The 19,179-nt window shown below is 38.7% G+C and overlaps 1 protein-coding gene across 1 annotated transcript in view; it reads right to left on the bottom strand.

Moving 5' to 3' along the window:
* Positions 1-6,401: 6,401 nt before the first annotated feature.
* bcl2a (BCL2 apoptosis regulator a) overlaps positions 6,402-19,179 on the bottom strand; it is a 60,461-nt gene continuing 47,683 nt past the window's right edge. The window contains exon 2 of the mRNA XM_017453640.3: positions 6,402-10,703. Coding sequence (XP_017309129.1) covers positions 10,569-10,703 — 135 coding nt within the window. The 3' untranslated portion in view covers positions 6,402-10,568. The remainder of the gene's footprint in view (positions 10,704-19,179) is intronic.

The following is a 19,179-nucleotide window of genomic DNA, read 5'->3' as shown; positions in this document are numbered from 1 at the left end:
GAAATATAGAGGCCATAACACATGATGCAAACCACTCATGAGCAGTAAGAATCAGACTGGGATTCACAACAAAATACAGAGATGACCCACAAAAGTTCTCGAACCAAGATTAACTTCTACCAAAGCGAAGGAAAGCCCAAGTGTGGAGAAAGAAAGGCTCTACTCATGATCCAATACATAAAGGCTTATCGGTAAAGCATGGTGGAGGTAGTGTCATGGCTTTGGCTTGCATTGCTGCTTCTGGAACAGGCATCTTTATTGATGATGTATCTCATGATGGTAACAGCAAAATACAGAAGTCTACAGGAACAACCTGTCTTCCAGTTTACAGATAAATGCATCCAATAGAATTGGGTCCAACTTCATCATGCAGCAGGACAATGACCAAAAGCACCGCCAACATAACGAAGGACTTCATCAGGGGGGAAAAATTGAAGGTTTTAGACTGGCCAAGTCAATCATCAGACCTTAACCCTATTGAGCATGCGGTTCACCTCCTGAAGAGGAGACTGAAGGGAGAAATCCCCCAAAATAAACAACCACTGAAAGAAGCTGCAAAACAAGCCTGGAAAAAAAATAAATAAATAAGAAGAAGAACCCAACAGTTTGGTGATGTCAGTGGGTCATCGGCTTGATGCAGTTATTGCAAGCAAGGGATATGCAACCAAATATTGTGTTATTTACGTGAATTTACTTTAAGACTATCTGTTCCTATATTTTAGCTCACCTAAAAATTGTCTGGTCTACCAACAAAAGTGTCATGTTTTAAGTTGTTTAACATATCTAGATGTAAATATCAGGGAATGAAAGCCGAGATTCTGATCTATCATTTCATACTCATCTTTTGATATGAAATCCAAATGTCTTCAGTGTATAGTGGAAAAAAAAAAAAAAAAAAAAAAGATTCGCCCTTGCTGTTCCAATACTTTTGGATTGGCAGAAATCTAACCTTTAAAAACATTTATAAATGTTTTTTTTATAACCCCCCCCCCCCCCCCCCCCCCCAGATATTCTGCCTAATATAGTCTTCACCAATCACCACCCACAAGTCAGGTTTCTCCTATCATGAGAAAGCTACCAACATGGGAGGAAGAAGGCTATCAAGTGCTTCCTCTGAGACACATGAAGCCAACCAAGTGCATCTTTCCAAACTCTTGCTCATGCTCCATTACAGGGCAGGGTAAAACATGCGATCTGGCCTCTTCCGCATGAATCAGCTCACAGATGCCATGATTGCCTAGTATTGCTTTTGATTGACAAAGGAGAGAGAGTATGAAAATTCCTCTCACCCAGAGAGCATGCCCGATTATGTTCTCTTAGATTTCCAGTCACAGATTTATTTTTCTGTATTATTTTGTTTCTATATTTAGTATTACTGTTACTAAACTGAAGCATGTTCCCATTTAGATTTTACATTTTACTTGACACAGAGGTCAAACACCCTTTGTCATTCATCAACATGGGGAGGAATAGAAAATACATAAATGAAAGACAAAAGAGAGTTAACTGTCATTAATTAAGCGGTGGCTATAAAAATAGTTACATGTGGTATGGCATTTAAAACAACTGGAGCTGTAATGAACCTGCCTGGAAGAGAAGTGTATCTTGTCCCCATGCAGAGTGAGGAGGTTACTGAAGCAAAAAATTTCTCCAAGGATCACAGTTGGAGATTTGCAGAAAATGGTGGCATTTTGGGGTCACAAAGTCTACATGCCAACAACCTATTTGGAAGGCATGCCTTTCCTTTCATCTAACCATAAAACCAATGTGTCTGGAGTTTGTTAGATTTAATTGGATCTTTGACTGTAACTGGGTTCTATGGTCAGACGAGACAAAAAAACAGGTCTTTGTTTTTTTGAGCCACAAACACTTAAGGTGGATGTAGCATAGAGTTAAGGTTGGTTGTCTAGACAAGTATGTAATCTCCACACTTAAGCATGGTGGAGGATCTGTGGTGATTGTCCTCCACAGGCCCTGGGAACCTTGCTAGTATACATGGCATTATAGAATCCATGAAGTACCAGGAGTTTTAAATGAAAATCTGGTTGCCTCTGCCAAGAAGTCACAATGGACAGGACAACGCATATATCCAAATCCACACCAAAATATTTCAGTGGCCGCAAAATCGAGTTTTTGACAAGGCCATTCCAGTCCCCTAACCTAAACCTCACAAAAAATTTGTGGGTAAGCTGAAATGAAAAGTCATAAAAGAAGATCTAGAATTCTGGACGATCTGGAGAGATTCTGAAGTGAGGATCTTACTCTGTATTGTCTAATCTCATCAGGCATTATAGGAGAAGACTCAGCAATGGGGAGTTGCACAAAGTACACAAAACTTTTGTGACACATGGTTTTCTTAGAAATATATATATGTATGTATATTTGATAAGGATGTTATTTCCTAAATAAATTAAACGTTTAGATTACTTCAGTGTGAGAGAAATCTGTTTAACCACAAAGAAATGTTTTCATAAACTTTTTTACCCATCTTTACTAAGGATGCCAACAATTCCAGAGCTTTTATTGTAACTTCTGTCTCAAATCAATAAACTTGAGCACATTTAAAAATGGGAACGTTACTAACGTACCCTTTTATTTTATTATTTAATCAAATAAAGTCTACAGTATTCTTCTGTAAGAAGCGATCCTAAATCCCTCATATCATAGCAGGTTTGATCATCAGTGCTCTTTATACTTATAACTTCTTTTATTTATTACTTTTTTTTTTGCCATCATTTTATTTTTATTATTTTATATTATACTGATTCACTTAACATATAGTCTTATTGAATCACTGCTTTCTACAATCCCTTAGTCTGCACACTAGTCTACTTGGGATTTGAGACTTGAACCTTCTCTTTTTTTCCCCAAACTTCAGCTGTCTGACAGAAGTGGAACCCAATCTTTTGTTGTGCATTCTGGGATGATTTTCTGCTCACCACCGCCGTTAAGAGGGATTATTTGAGTTACCGTAGCCTCCTATCTGCTCAAACCTGTCTGGACATTCTCCTCTAACCTTCCTCGTCAGCAAGCCATTTCCAGCGACAGTTATTAATTAATGCAAAAAAATATAGAATGGACATGATGCTAAGTCGGGGACATATCCCTCCCACTAAAGAAACAAAAAGTAGCATGTTGTCCAGCCCACCCAGATCACAATCACTGAGTCTGTGTGTAACGTTCTGGTGCACAAGAATCAAACAGAAATTCTGTTTGAAAAGCAGGCTTTCATGTTCAGAGCTTCAGGCTGAACCCCAGGCCCTGAAACCCAAGAGCCTAAGGATGAGAATGCGTGAGCTGAGTCTTAGGGGTCTGAGACAGCTCACTGAGTAACAGGGGAGGTAGCAGGGAGACGTTCATAATAAAGCTACCCATTTCTCTCTCTCTGCACTGCGTACCCATAAACGTAGTCTCTGTCAAGTGCGTCATGGCACTGTGAAAGAAACTCCTAGTTATGAGTATGATGATATGCTGTGATGACAGTGTTCTGTGGTGAGGAAAGGGTTAATATAGCATATTTCCACTGAAGTGCCATTAACTATAGATCTGTACCGGCATGGTGCAATGTTAATGCAATGAGATTTTTAAAACAAGGCCAACTATTTTTTAAAGAACAAACATACCAGGTGAAAACAAAAATAGGAATGCAATGGGTACAGCTGTATGAGTAAGTGTATGAGGGCCAGGAGGTGGAATAGCTATCATTATGGGCTGAATCATGATAAGAATCTAAATTTCCTCTGCAGGAATGCCAAATTGGCTAAAATGTACTGAAGCCAGGTCCCTACCACAGGAGCCAGCCATATGGGTTATGCTTGGTGGTTATTCTTGTTGCATTAAGTAGAAATGTTGTTTTTAAGAAAAACCATGTAAAGTCTGACCATGTAAAGACAGAGGCTCAAAAGGGTCTAACAAGTCCCATGGTGGGCTTCCTTAGAGAGGCCGAAAAGTCCCTTTTAGGAATGCCCCAGCCATTCGGTGAGATCCAGGGGAAGCACCACTGACCTCAGAACTGTTATCTATTAAACATCAAAAATTATATTTCTATGTGGGTGGGGGGTTTTTTTTCTTTCTTTTTGTCTAGGTCTCTGGGTTGGATGTAGTATTCAATTTGGATATGAAATCTTTTCACAGTTAACGCCACTGATGTTGGTGGGTTGATGATTGATGGTTACCAACGATTCTGTATTGTATACGAACGGTCTGTATTGATGTTTGTCTTGATTTTCTGTATTGTATTGATGACATTGCTGATAAATTGAAGCCAACTTTGGGGATTGGTTCCTGAAAAGTGTCGAATTTTGGCAGAATGTTTCAGGTCATCTCTACTCTGACCATGTAGAAATATTCTCACTCTCAAAGTCCTATTCACTGCCTACTTCAACAAACACCATCCACTGGCCAGTTAAAGAACATTATACTTTTTTTTAGATTTTAATCTTACAGACATGACTGCATTAATAACTTCGTGCGAAACTATAGTGTTATAAGTTCCACCAACATACAGAAAACAACCAAGACACACATCCACTGACAAAGTCACAACCGCCATACACACAATTGTGTGCCTGCATATATAGTCCCCTATGTATAGAGACTTTTGGGACACCCTGTACATATATAAGCTATATTATTTATATATAAATTTATAGGCTGTGCTAAAAATGCGATACTTTATTTATTACTCGTAGTATATTATTTCTTTTTGGTCTTTACTTCTCCAAATTTTACACACAGTGACCTCATCTAAAACAGTTTTATGCTACAGATTCCTATATTTTTGACCACTAGATGCCCCTAGTGGATACTTGAAGCTTGAAGAAATAACCTGTTTTCAATTCAGTTGGCTGGAAAGCTTCAGCACTTCACCAGGCTTTGTTTTGCCATCATTACTTAAAACCATTTAACCCAAACCGTGTGCCTTTCAAAGCCACTCAAAGTTGGTTGGTTGCTGTCTGCCCCTGTTTAAATGTCCCCCGTAAGTAGGCTGTCAGTAACAATGCACAGGTGTAGACATTCACTCATTACCTGCTTGTTCTGTCAGGCCGCTCCTTCTTTCTGCAGGTGGTCGAGCTCACAAGAGAGCATACTGGATGCTAACTGCTCTAACCTCGTCAGGGTCATGATGACAGGATGAAACGTTGGTGAAATAAGAACCAAAATTTGTTATAAAATACTCTGAGTAGGTGTAAATAAAAATAATAACTAGGAGACCAGGTCAAACTTTCTGCAGGAGCATGAGGAATTACTCAGAATTCCTTTAGGAGCAGACATAATTTTTTTTTAAAGGCTTTTGTGCCATCCGAAGTGTAAGAGGTGACAAATAAATCCACTTCCAAATTGGGGACAAGTTCCCACTCAAACATATTAGTAGCATTGATGGCTTTTTATTAGAAAATATTTTCTGTATCTCAAATTAGTCTTAAATAAATTCTGTCATTACATTCAAGTATGGATACTTAAAAATCTACCCTCAGTTTTATACACTTACCAAGCAGTCCACATAGATGGCCATTAAATAAATAAATAAATAAATAAATAAATAAATAAATAAATAAATAAAAACCCTTAAAAATACTCCTTCTTCCAAGCATTTCAAATATTTAACGTGTGGAGAGGATAGTATTTTGCACACAGAACTCTAAACCTGAGCTAATTTAGCCTTACCATTCCCACGGGCTAAACGCTCCACACTCGAGTTTTTCATTCCTTCTCTCTGAAGAGGATGTTGCGAATCGGCTGTGGGGCTCTGAATGCAGGAGGAGGTTCATGTCTAATGATGGAGATTTCCAGGGGGAATTCTATGTTCAGTTTGAGCCCTGCAGCTAAAGATGCTGCCCCAGATGTCCTAACTGACATGAAGAAATGAATGCTTAGAGTGTGAGCATCAGCACTGTTATTACTGTGACCATCGTCTTCATTTCCAGCAGGTCTGGAGGTAATGTTAGGCTTTGGAAACATCCCTTTGGATTTTCAGATGGAGTCTGACAAGCTGTGGGACTCCTGCTGCATCACTTATGACACAGTGATGGAAACTACTAAGAACTGCTGCGATTATTACAGAACACACACAGGTTCCTCTAGGGCTCTCTGGTTGTTTTTGACGTGTTTACTGAAGTAAATAACACACATTTTCTTATTCACAGTCCATCTAAGTCTCATAATGAACTCTCGAGTTAAACAGCAAAAATTATTTTGTCATTTAATAGGCGAAAAACTACTTTCTCTAGAGATGACATCTCAATCCAATCTTTATTATCTGAAACACAACCTGTCTATAAAAACATCTCTCTTCCACTGACTCACTTTATATGCAATATGGAAAAATGTGACACACTATGGCAGAGGGAGTGCTATGGTTTGAGTTTATGATTCAGTGATTTACTGACAGCTCGCAGATGGTAAGGCAATTTTTTTTCCTTTTAATTAGGACACATCATTGTTAGCTTATAGGAAGAAGTAGACAATATAGTATGGGCACATCAGAACACCTAAGTGTTCTGAGGATAAATTAAAACAAAATACAACAAAAACAGATTGAACAGTGGTTTATGCAGGCTACATTTCGAAAGCAGAACAAATAATGACTGCACTAAGAGGATCTGATAATAAAGTACAGTATAAACTACGACCCTCTAGGTATCCTCTTTTAATATACAAAATACCGGGGATATCTTGTTCAGGTTTAAAGTTTCGGTGATTAAATTTAGTGCTACCATGGGAAAAGTAAAGTACAAAATATGAGAAGCAATAAAATTACAAAAACAGAATAAAATGAATGTTGTGACTGGCTTGGCTCTTTCATTGTGGCATGTTTTGGAAATGGTTATGATATTAGCTGCCTAAACAGATCAAAAAAAAAAAAAAAAAAAAGTGCATTAACTTTTTTCACAATTATATATAATGTAACGGCCGATTGGGGCTTATTTTTCAGAAAACAAGACTCTGAAGAACTGCATATAAAAATCACATAACTGAAAGCAACTCCAAAATGCTGCAACCAAAATAATAATAATTAAAAAAAAAAAAAAAAAATCACAATCACACTACATAATGTAAATAACAGGATTAAATACCAACTGGCGCTGCCATGAAGACAGAAATTACAACAGATCAATTCACACACAGGAAAAAGCCTCCCACCTTTACACAGTTAAACACTCCCTCCTTGACAATTAAACTGATGAAGAACCCGGAGAGATGCTTCCATGCTTTATCGTTGGACATAAACATTAACAATGCATAGTGGTAGAAGGAGACACATATACAGTATAGATATGACATTCAAATGCATTATAATGAAGCTTCGTTGTGCCATTTCAGCAATTAAGAAGCCGGAAAACTTCCTATATTGGCTTTGAAATGTCTCGGTAATGGGAGGTCCAATGATATATAATAAAATATACACATATTAAATAACAAAAAGGTGTTAACCCAGGACCAAGCCCAGGTAGCTCAGTCAAAAATCCCTTTTCCCCCCTCAACTATGAGAATGATCTCTTAATAAATCGCACCAATTAACATTGACGTACTGCAAAGCATGTTTCACATGTTTAGCGGCTCCAAGATTGCACTGGAATCCTCTGCAGATATTTTACTTTTCTACTCTGTTTATCAGTGTCTCCTCAAGGCTTGTGGAAGAATTTATCTCTTTTTTTTTTGCATCACTTTGTAGCATTATAATTGCTCCTGGAGACAGAGGAGACACAATCAGTCTCAGGTTCTGTTTTAGAAAGCGCTGATTGTGGAAATATCGAGTGTACCCAACATCTTACTAATGCCAATTTGTAACAGTTACTGGACTATAAAGTCAACTTTGGTTAAAATTACATCTGCCATTTCAGTAAATTTGACATTAGATAGGGTTAGGGTATAACCATCTGAGCCAAAAAGTTCCCAAAAAAATGTGTTATAAATGATCTTAAAATGAATAATGATTTCGATTTAAAAAGCTTTTAAAGAAACTACTCAATGCATCTTGCACACTATTTTAACTGTTATCTACAGAATGTTTCTTTTGGGAAACTCAGGCCCTGACCTCATTTGTCAAAGTCGGCAAGCAAAAATTCCTCTTGATCCGGAGTGCTTATACAATCACACAAAGGCTGTCTGAGTCTTTACACACTTCCTGATGAGTGAAGCTTACAGAGTGGGGATATTTCAGTACAGCTCCCCACCAGTGGCAGTTTTTGCTGTATCGTAAAGCAGCATCATATGGTGTCTCAATGACGACGATGTTAAATTGCTGAGAGCTTACACATCTTATTAGCAGCCATTAAAATACATGACGTTACAGTGCGAGTCTTCTATGCTCTCCCGTAAGATACTCATAAGATACATGACACTTCTGCATTCATAGCAGAAGCTTAACATTGCATTATGGCCACGTTTCTGTACCTTTAGAACATGACACACGAGTTCTGCCATTAAATTTGTTTGACTCGTTGATGACTTGCATTCTGGAGACAAATACTTATTGAGTCTTATGGAGTCATAAAATGTATGGAGACATCAATTAGGCCTTTACATATTAAAATGAATGGTTACACCACTTAGATGAGATTAAATGACAATAAAACATTAACAAGTAAACATAATATTTTACTACACCATGATTGTCAACTGCCAGGGAAAACTATAGGTCCCTAGCCGAACGTGGCAGACAGATGTCTCAATGTCCTACAAATCCTCCACACGGAGAGCACTGGGATATCTGATACCGCTTAGGTTCTTTTCGGGATGAAAGCAGCAGCAGAAGCACACAGGTTCAGGTTGTCTAGTTTCAAACTAATTTCTTCAGCACAGGAGCACAAGAGGGCCCAAGCACTACTGTGGTGGTTCTTCAGTGGCGCAATGGTAATTCAGCAGTCATGGTTCTGGACTTGCTGACTGGAAGGTCCAGAAAGTCGATGGTTCAAATTATAGGTCCGCCTCCATTGTCCAGGGGTGTCACATAATGTATGACTTTCTAATAATGTGAAAATAACGTATGGGCAAAATAAATCTATAATAATGATAATAACAATAATAACAATAACAACAACAATAATAAATGATAGTAATAAATAATACTAATGTGCTGATATTATGATTATTATTTTGACTGTTATTCTTATTATCTTAATTATTATTATTATTATTATTATTATTACTACTACTACTACTACTACTGCTACTACTCACTTTCTATTATGTCTTTCTGGGCCTTCTGCTGCCTGGGTGCCCACTATGCCAGGCTGAATTAAGCCTCTGTTGCAAGCTGGAGTCCCTCCACTGTACCTCACCTGCCCCCTCCCCTTCCCCCTATCCCCCTCCCTGCCACACCTGGCTGACCCCAGCTGCCCTGCTTTATCTCTGGTTGCTGTAATGGGCCAAGAGATACCCACCTTTTCTGGCTAAGCTCTCTCTCAACATGATCTACTTATAATCACAAATACACACAGAAACACACACACACACACACACACATACACATACTCTCTCTCTCTCTCTCTCTCTCTCTCTCTCTCTCTCTCTCTCTCTTACATTGCTCTGTCTGGGTCCTACTTTTCTGCTGCTACCCCTTAAATAATCTTACATGATCGCAGTTGGCCTTCAAATGTTTTTTTTTTTTTTTTTTTTTTTTTTTTTTTTAAATAAAAAGGACATGAAATAAAAGCAAAGTGACACCAGATGAGATGAGAACAGTTAAATGTCTCTAGAGTCACACCATACACAGAGACAAGTATTATACATTCAGGTGTGGTATACCTCAGAACACAACTTTTAAGTTGTTCAAAGCAAGTGAAGTGAATGTTTAGGGGTTATCCAGCAAGGACAAACCCAGACACTCGCCAGCCAATCAAATAGACGAGCATGCCTAATGAGGAATGAGCAGCATCTGCTGCTCTTGAGAGGTACGCTGAGAAACGGTTGAGAAGGAGAAAGACACATAAAAAAAAAAAAAGAAAAGAAAAAAAATAACACCCAACAATGTCCTACACAGGTGGTGCTTTTCCATGCTGAAAAGGCCATCATGCAAAAAAGTAGCTTGCCACTATGCATGCAGACAGTGGAGCATTCATAGCAGTCTCTTGTTTCAATTCATTTTTTTTTTTTTGCTTTTGCTTTCCAACTCCTACATTATACATATTTCATTCCATGCTACACACAAAGTAATAAAACCATAATAAGGATCATACGTGGACATCTGGAACTGCAGGTTCATAGAAGTTCAAATGTAAATCATGTTTGCATTAAAATAACTAACTGTCATTTGTGTGTGCTTATATGGTCCATGAATATTGGAGTTGTACACTGTGTCTGCTGCATGTGCGTATGTGTAAATATATATTTGGATCTAGATCTATACATGGCAGTGATATTTATAGTACGTGTGTAGGAGCTACTCGTTTTTTGTTGTTTTTTTTGTTTGTTTTTTTATCATTGCATTTCTCCCACTCCAGTTTCAAGGACAGCTCCATAACATGGACAAAACAGCAGGGCAGTGCTACGCTGATAAAACCAAGTGCCTTCATAAGCCAGAGGAGAGACAGAGAAAGAAGGACAGGTGTTGATGTTCCAGATGATCACTTTTGAGAAAAGAGGGCGCCGATGGTGACTCCCGCTGCTCCCAATGCTGCCAGGCCAAAGACTGTCTTTAAATATGGCCAGGGGTGGAACATGGACGCTCTCTGATGACTGTAGAGCTCCACAAAGGCATCCTGGAAGAAAAGAGGAAGAAATATGAGAAACAGAGTCAGCCTTTCAAACACAAGACATTCCAAAACCTTCCGAGCACCTATGACAGTGTACAGTTGTACAAAATGAATGATCTACATATAAAGTCTAGTATCACCCAGAAAGGATGGGTTCCCTTTTTGTCGAAAGGTTGTTCCTCATGTTGTGTTAGACAGTTTTTCTTGCCGCTGTCAGCTCTGGCTTGTTCATTAGAAATCGACATTTGGATTTCTGTAAAGCTGCTTTGTGACAATGTCTATTGTTCGAAGCGCTATAGAAATAAAAATTTAATGGAACCGATGGTTACATCCGATTCTCAAGCTTTTATATTCTATACATGTAGGGCATTTACTACAGATCACGATGGTGTGAAAGCCCTTATCAGGGACTTGGGGATCTCTTTCCTCTTTGCGCCTTCCAGTTCTCACAATTTTATAAACCAGACACCTCACATCTGTGCAACCAGAATCCCTGCAGGCCACCATTCAGCCCAACAAAGATACAATGAGAGGAGGATGAAAACAGATGGAGAAATATAGATAGAGATTTCTAGAGAGTGTTACTTTAAATAAACTTACTAATATTTAAACAGAGAACAAATGTCAGACATGGCATAATATTACAATTTCCTTTTTTTATTTTTGCTTCCGTTCTTTCTTTTTTTCCCCCACAATGGAGGGGGGGGGGGGGGGGTAAATAACACCCATAAGAACTAGGTGTTCTTATTCCTTACTCTGTCTTCTGTTCCCTCCCTCCTACCCACAGTGCATCTGTTGCTTCCCTGTACTGTAGCATTTCAGACAGGCTTGAAAAGCCACAAGGTAAAACCCAGAACAGTGCAGCCAAAACCCGCAGCATGTGTTGCGCTGCAGGCTGCTGCCGCTTTGCACCCAAAATATCACCACTTATCTGGCTGTTTGGCACGAGGAAATAGCCGAGTTCATCGTCCCTTCCTGTTCGCTGGACCATTTATAAGGAAATAATGAGCCTCTTTTCCCCAGAGAGGTGACTGAGAATTAATAGCAGGAGAACCCCTATTAAACACCATTCCCAGAAAGAAAATGAATTATGCCTGGCCTGAGACAAAATGGCACTATTGCAGCAATATATTATTATAGATTTAGTGGATCTAGAGGACATGGCTCCTAGCAGTAGAGATGAGCTGAAGAGCCTCATTGACATTCTCTTTCTTAGGGTAAATGCACAGACACTATACGATCCAATGTTGGTCCTTGAATTATTATTATTTATTTTTTTTATAAATAGCCCTAGTACCTTTAGACGCTCGCAATATATGCAGATAATTGGTTAGATAGTGCCTCTGGTGTCAGATATAGACTGCTCAGTAATAAGTCATCCATGCATGAATAGTGTAAAAATAAATGAGTTTGTTGATGCAAATATGGGGGAAGATTATTAACTGCTTATGCATACTGTATATGCGTGTCTGTTTATGCATGAGCATGTGTTCATCCCCTCCTTCAAGAGCCTAGCGCAGTGTAAGGCACGCTCCCTAATAAGCAAAGTAGAGGTTTTATGACAGCCGGCACCAGAACATCCTCCTCCTGCTGGCCTCTAGATGGCACAGTGAGGTGCCGCCCTATGCACTACTGTTTGGTTTGGATGAAACCATGTCTCATGGGCATTGGAATGGCCCATGGGGAGAGAAAGAGAAAGCTCAGAAGAAAAAGAAACAAAGCAGAGACAGGAGTGAGAGAGACAGGGTGAGAAATAGAGCAAAGGAACTAAAGAATCAAGATGGAGGGAGAAGCAGAACAGAGAAGGAAGGGGAAGAGACGAAACAAAGCAGAGTGAGAACAAGACAATGTGACGGAGAGAAAGAAAGAGGCAGAGAAAGAGAGACTGTATAAAGGAACAAATAGATAAGAGAGAAACGGAGTAGAGAGGGAGGGAGTGGGCGGGGGAGAGAAAGACTGCATTGCAGGCGTTCTGCACTTCATGCTGGGAGAAGGCTCAGGTACACACCCATTGGATCAAACTGTGCATGGGAGGATGAGACAGGTGGTCAGCTTTCGATGTGTGTAGGTGTACGGAGGCATCTCTATTTCTCTCGCACAAAAGGGTTTCGTGTATTCTCTTCAACAGTTTCTCCAAATGTGCTGATGCAATATTAAATAGTTGGCGCCTTGTGAAAGGCAGAGCGCTCAGCTTCTGTTTGCACTTGGCACAAAGCTCTATGTGAGGAAAAGGTCTAATGTACGAAGGAGCCATTTCACAAGACTGAGCAAAATTAGGCAGAAGTACTCGACTTGCAGTGCTTTTAGAACTTTTCCACACTTTGTCGCGTTGGAATTGAAATGCACTATTGATTATATATCACAAATCTATGAAATAAATAAATAAATAAATAAATAAATAAATAAAAACAAGCCCATAATGTTATACCAGTTTTTGCACCAATCGAAAAATAAGATTTTTATCTGTAAATAATTTTGCAAACTATATAGATTTTTTTTCCCCTCCACTCCAATACTATGGGACAGTTTGTGTAAATTCAAGACATATAATCACAATTAAGTACAATTCACTTCCAGGTTTTAACACTACAAAACATTACAAAGTTCAACGGGGGTGAATACTTGTGCAAGCCACTGTAGGTGCTATTCTACAAAGCACACTATAAATGCACTGCACAACTGCTTCTTTAATCACATCTGGCACATACACATACACACATACACATCAACCTGTTTTAAATAGCCACAGAGTATTAAAGGCAGGCAGTAGGGCAGGTTTTACCAACTTATCCAACTAAACTTCCATTGACACCTAGCACCCTCATCCTGTTGGGTCATCTTACACACGTCTACGCCAGCAGGTCATCAGCTGTGTCATTCATCAACATCACCTACAGTTAGCAAGGTCACACCCCAATCATCTAATGACTGTTAGCTATCAGCCCAGATGGATTGAGATCACAGTTTCTTCATCATGTGCTGCTGAGCCAGCAGAGCGTATTTAACGATGACACAAGAGCCAGGCCTACAGTGTGTTTACACCACTAACAATGGCCACCAGCCTTGTTACACAGACAAAAACCATGCAGCAATTTCCCAAGATGCTTCCGTTACCATTTTCTATTTATACCTCTGTTATCTGCGTTGTCTATCTCTTGACTGGCCACCTCACTTTCCTGGAGGTTATTAGCATCTCATTTACTCCATATACCTGGCTAAGCAATAAGGACAATTTTTTTGTAGGTCCAACCAGAGAATAGACTATAAGATAAGCACAAAATAGCACACTAACAAGAGATGGGGCACGCTGTACCATTTGAGATGTCATCCAGTGGCAGTACATGTGCCTTTTTTATTTATTTATTTATTTTTTTTAAACAGGCATTTCTGCCTGTAGGTGTGATTATGGCCTGTGGCAGGCCCCAGAGCAGGAGAGGTGACAGGAATGAAGTGTCGATGTGTGTCCACATCCCTGTTTGCTCATGTCGTTTTTTTCCACCTCGGTAAACATCCTCATTAGAGCTGCTTCCGCCCTGTGTTTGAACAGACTGCCTATGTTTGCCCAAGGCCACTGCTAATGGCCTCGGTAACGCAGCCTTGTCTCTGACCCTTTCAGCAACAGTGAAAGGTAGGGAAGGTGGGGCAGGGAGCACAGAGGGATGGTTAGTCACACTTCCATCACATGCTGTTCATAATGTTGAGCATATTGCTCCAGAGATCCAAATATTATTTATCGAATGAACTGTGGGAAAGTGCAACTCAAACAAGGTATTGGCAGATTGTGGACTTGATGTAGAACATGGCATGAAAAATAGCACTTGTGGGCTTGATTTAAACTATGAGGCAGTATGAGGCCTATCTAAGAGGGATGGATTTCGGATATGAACCTCCTTGAAATATTTTATGATAGTTCCAAATGCTTATTTATGGGTGGTTAACATATACATACATATACATACATACATACATACATATATATATATATATATATATATATATATATATATATATATATATATATATATATATATATATATATATATATATATATACATATACACACATATATATACATTTACAGTTTCTTCAGATTTAATCAACCCAGACATCAAATGAATAGGTCACTTATTTTGTTTTAAAACACTTAATAGCCTACCACCTGCTATGATGAGAAACAGTATTGGAAGCTACTAACCAGATATCAAGGTGACCACTTCACTGGAGGTTGAAGGGCAAATCTGGATGGTTTTATGAGGTAAGGTGTAATATTTCTCCTATTACTAGCATGTTATTTTAATCATTTTCAGTGAAACCTTCATAAAGGTATTTTGTTTCCTATGCCCGTTAACATTATTAATATGGCTAGATTGGTTAGCAGCAGATTGTGCCTTAAATAATAAAATTACAAATTCTGTAAGCCCCACTGCTTCTGGCATCCACCCAAAAATGCAAGAGCACATCATAATTACCATTTTAATTGTACAGATAATGCATGATATTATTTAGCATATTTTCTCATCCCTCCCTGAAATTAATTCCTGACTACACCACTGGCATGACAAATAGTGTTTTTAGGGGTGTAGTAAAAAAAAAAAAACATAAGGAATAGCTACTAAACTAAAAAGCAGGGGGGGTGGGGAGGATTTACCAGTGTGAGGAAGTCTCACACGAGCCATCACAGCTTGTAGGCAAGATTATTTTCCAAGAGTTAAATTACATTCGTATACGGAGAATCAAAAGCAGCTCAAGCTCCCTGAGCTGAACTTTTTCCTCACAAATGACAGAATGCAGGAAAGTTCCCAAAAATCTGAATGACTGATAAAACAGGGGGATTTAATATAAAGTTATGAAGCACACATTGTGTTGTTTCCATTGCCAAGTGATCTGTACCGTACCCAAGTGCCCATTTCTTATTGGTTTCCTTTTTTTTTTTTCTTCTTCAGATACCATGCATACTGAACAGTGACATATGAGTGCAGCTAGAAATAGTGAAGCCCATTCATGGGTCAAACGCAACTGTCACAGACCTGAGATACAGTACTGTGCAAAAGTCTTAGGCACCCTATTTTTTAGTATAAACTTTGTTATAGATTTTAATGTTATGACTTCTCCATTACCGAATCAATACAGAAAAAATCATTTTAGATTTCCAGCACAAAATTAAACGTTACAGAAAAATGTTTGTGTGTCGGTAAAGAAAGCAGCGTATTAAGTGGTAAGAGACACTTTTCAGACAAAAAAAAAAAACACACAATGAAGGCTGCTGGGTTTTGCTGCAAAAATAAGAAGCAATTGCGAAAGTCAACGTCTCCAGATGAACCGTGGCTGGTTCTGCACGACGCTCAGTAAAACTTACAGCTCATTTCCTCATAAAACTGTACTAATTCTACCTGAAACGACTAATAAATGTTTTTAAGCAAATGGTCGTCACACCGAATATCAACTTTGTTTCATTTATTACTGTTTACTGCTCTTTACAGTATTTTTTTTATGTGGAAACATTTATTTTCATTATTTTTGAAGGCATCTTTGCTCTACAGCATTTCTTGGCATGTGCTTAAGACTACTGCACAGTACTGTATAGCTTGATTTACACTGGGATGAATCCCAAAATGCTTCCTATTTACTGTTTGATTACTACACAGGGTGTAATATGGTGGAGTATATTATATGTAGGGTATATGCCTAGGTGGAACTACATTAAAACATTATCACACTTGGCTTAATTTGGGTGTGCATGCTGCTATTACAACTAATTTTGTGTGTCCCGTGCTCAAAATGTGCCTTGTGAAGAACACAAGCCACAACACCCCTTGCTTTTAGGATATTTACTGTAGCAGTACTCTCGTTGCTGTTAGGTGTGAAAAACATGTGAGGATATTACTTTCAGAGCGCCTCACAACATATGGTCACCTGTATTTGTGCTTTCAATTTCAAGGACTATAGCAACAAACTGCAGTCAGTTGAACGTAGAAGCGTTTGATTCACCAAGCCAACTTTGTGAATGGCTGTTTGACTTCGAGATGCTCAGGTCTGTGCCCTTATAAGAAAGCAGAAGTACAGTGGCAGGTTTCAGTGTCAGTAAGGCTGTCATCACATCCTCCAAATTTCCTCACTGGGCACATGGCCAGGAGATGACCTCATGCCCCGCCCCCTCTGATAGCCAATCACACTCACCCTGGGGGTACAACTTCTTCGATCTTCTCTTTTACAAATGAGCGCTTCTCAAAAAGCCAGTATGAAGAGTATTTTGGCACAGTTCACTAAAGAACATCTGCGGCCTGATTCGTGTGAGTGGAATTGATGCTTCATCTCTTGAATCTTGCAGAAATATCATGCCAACTTACTTCCTCATTCCTTCACTTTGAGGAGCATATTTATGTTACTCACTCAAGCAGTTCAATGAGCCACTAGAGGAAAAGCCTTTAAGGCTCCTATATCTGACACTCAGAATACAGTTACTGACCTTCAAATGTATGGTGGGCATATGTAAATGTTTATGACATAACATAAACGCAAAATTCTGAATGTCTCCATACTCATTTCCTGAGGTGAACAGAAAGAATTTATGGGTTTAGTGTGTTAAACATGGCCTTGGTCTTTGTTCGCTATGATACAATGGAGCAGGGGTAAGCTTAGGAGGCCACAGCTGGACAGAGACATAATTGCTTTTCTGTTACCCCTTCACTGTGCATAATAGGTCATTCAGGCTATCCATTGTCAAAACGTTGAATGAAATAAGATCACCACTGGCTAGGAATAGTGCCACTTGCACCCCCCTTCTCATTCCAAGATTATGTATATGGCATCTGTTGGTCACTTGGTCAACAAATGCAAAAGAACTGAATAAGGGAACTTAGCCAGCAACATGAAAGGATGATAAAACTACCACACATGCACAGGGACACATGTATACACATCTTACTGTATGAGAGTGGAAGCGATATGAAGCGTTTTAACATGACTATTTATTATATATAATTATCTGTAATTCATATTCCACATTTCTCCATTTAATTGTAACCTTACGCATACTTACCAAAAATAATGGAAATATATATTATCTTACTTCCTACTAATAATCTTCGAATACAGGTGCTGTAAGAAATTACCCGAAGGCTAGATTTGGCAGGCTATTGCAATCAATTTCATATAACGTTGACCATATTAGTATAATATTGTGCGTAACTGAACATTAATATATGCATTTAAATTAGGGCTGAAGAGTATGACTAAATTATATCACGATTATATCACTATTTTCTGCTACTGTCACGTGAAAAATTAAGTACACCCCATGGAAATTGTTGGAATTCTTGACATATTTGGACAAGCAAACATTTGATCATCTTTGAAACAGTGCCTATTAATAAAGTTGATATACTTGAACAAAACCACAAGGAAAATGAGCTTTTTCGATCATTTATTCAACAGAAATATCAACAGATGTGATATTCTTATATGGAAAAAGTAAGTACACACAGCCTTGACCTCACTAACTAGTGTTGCCCCCCTTTAGCAGAAATAACTTCTTGTAGGCAGGGCACGTTCGCCTCACACCTCCAGACCAATCCATAAACTTCTATTTCATCTTTTTGAGCCAGTCCTTTATGGATTTGCTAGTGTGCTTAGGATCATCATCCTGTTGAAAGGTCCACTTTAAATGGCCTCGCATTATATTCAAGCAATCTTTGATATGATGCAGAATTCATAGCTGAATCAATGAATGCAAGCTGTCCAGTCCCTGAGGCGGCGAAGCAACCCCAAACCATAACATTCCCACCACCGTGCTTCACAGTTGGTATGAGGTGCTTCTCCTGAATAGCTGTCTTTGGTCTGCGCCAAACACGTCTGCTGTTCGTGTGGCCAAACACCACACCTCAGTAGCAAAGGGAACACCAGTATAAATATAAGGAGTATAAATAAGACCGGTCCCACCCTGCACTCCCTAAGCAGGTTCTAATCACTGGCACCCCATCTTGAACACCTGATTCTAATGTTATGGATTTGAAGGTGTGATCAGTATAGGGGCGTACTTACTTTTTCCATGTGGCTGGAATTTTAAAAAATAATTAATTGTGAAAATTACTACAAAATGTCAATTTTATGTGTCATTTGATGGAGTGCGACACCTTTATTAATAGGCACTGTTTCAAAGAGGACCAAATGTTTGCTTGTCCAAATATGCGCAAAAAAAAAAAAAGCCAACAATTTCCATAGGGTGTACTTATTTTTTCACATGACTGTACATCATGGACATTTATATAACACGCCCTGATTCATAGCAGTTGATAAGATGTTAACATTTTAGACTGAATCTTTAAAATTGCAATGTTACAATCTGTAGAGTACTTTTTATTTCATTTGTTTTCTTCTGTTGAATCATTTTAATCTGTAGACATGAAGTAAAAATATAAACGTACGATGTCACTACTGTTTCACTGGCAGTTTGTTTGCATGCTTATATATTGTGACAACTTTA

Source organism: Ictalurus punctatus, chromosome 23 (genome assembly GCF_001660625.3).
Source record: "Ictalurus punctatus breed USDA103 chromosome 23, Coco_2.0, whole genome shotgun sequence".
NCBI lineage: Eukaryota > Metazoa > Chordata > Actinopteri > Siluriformes > Ictaluridae > Ictalurus > Ictalurus punctatus.
The sequence above is the reverse complement of the archived record's forward strand: the minus strand, read 5'-3'. Positions and strand labels throughout refer to the sequence as shown.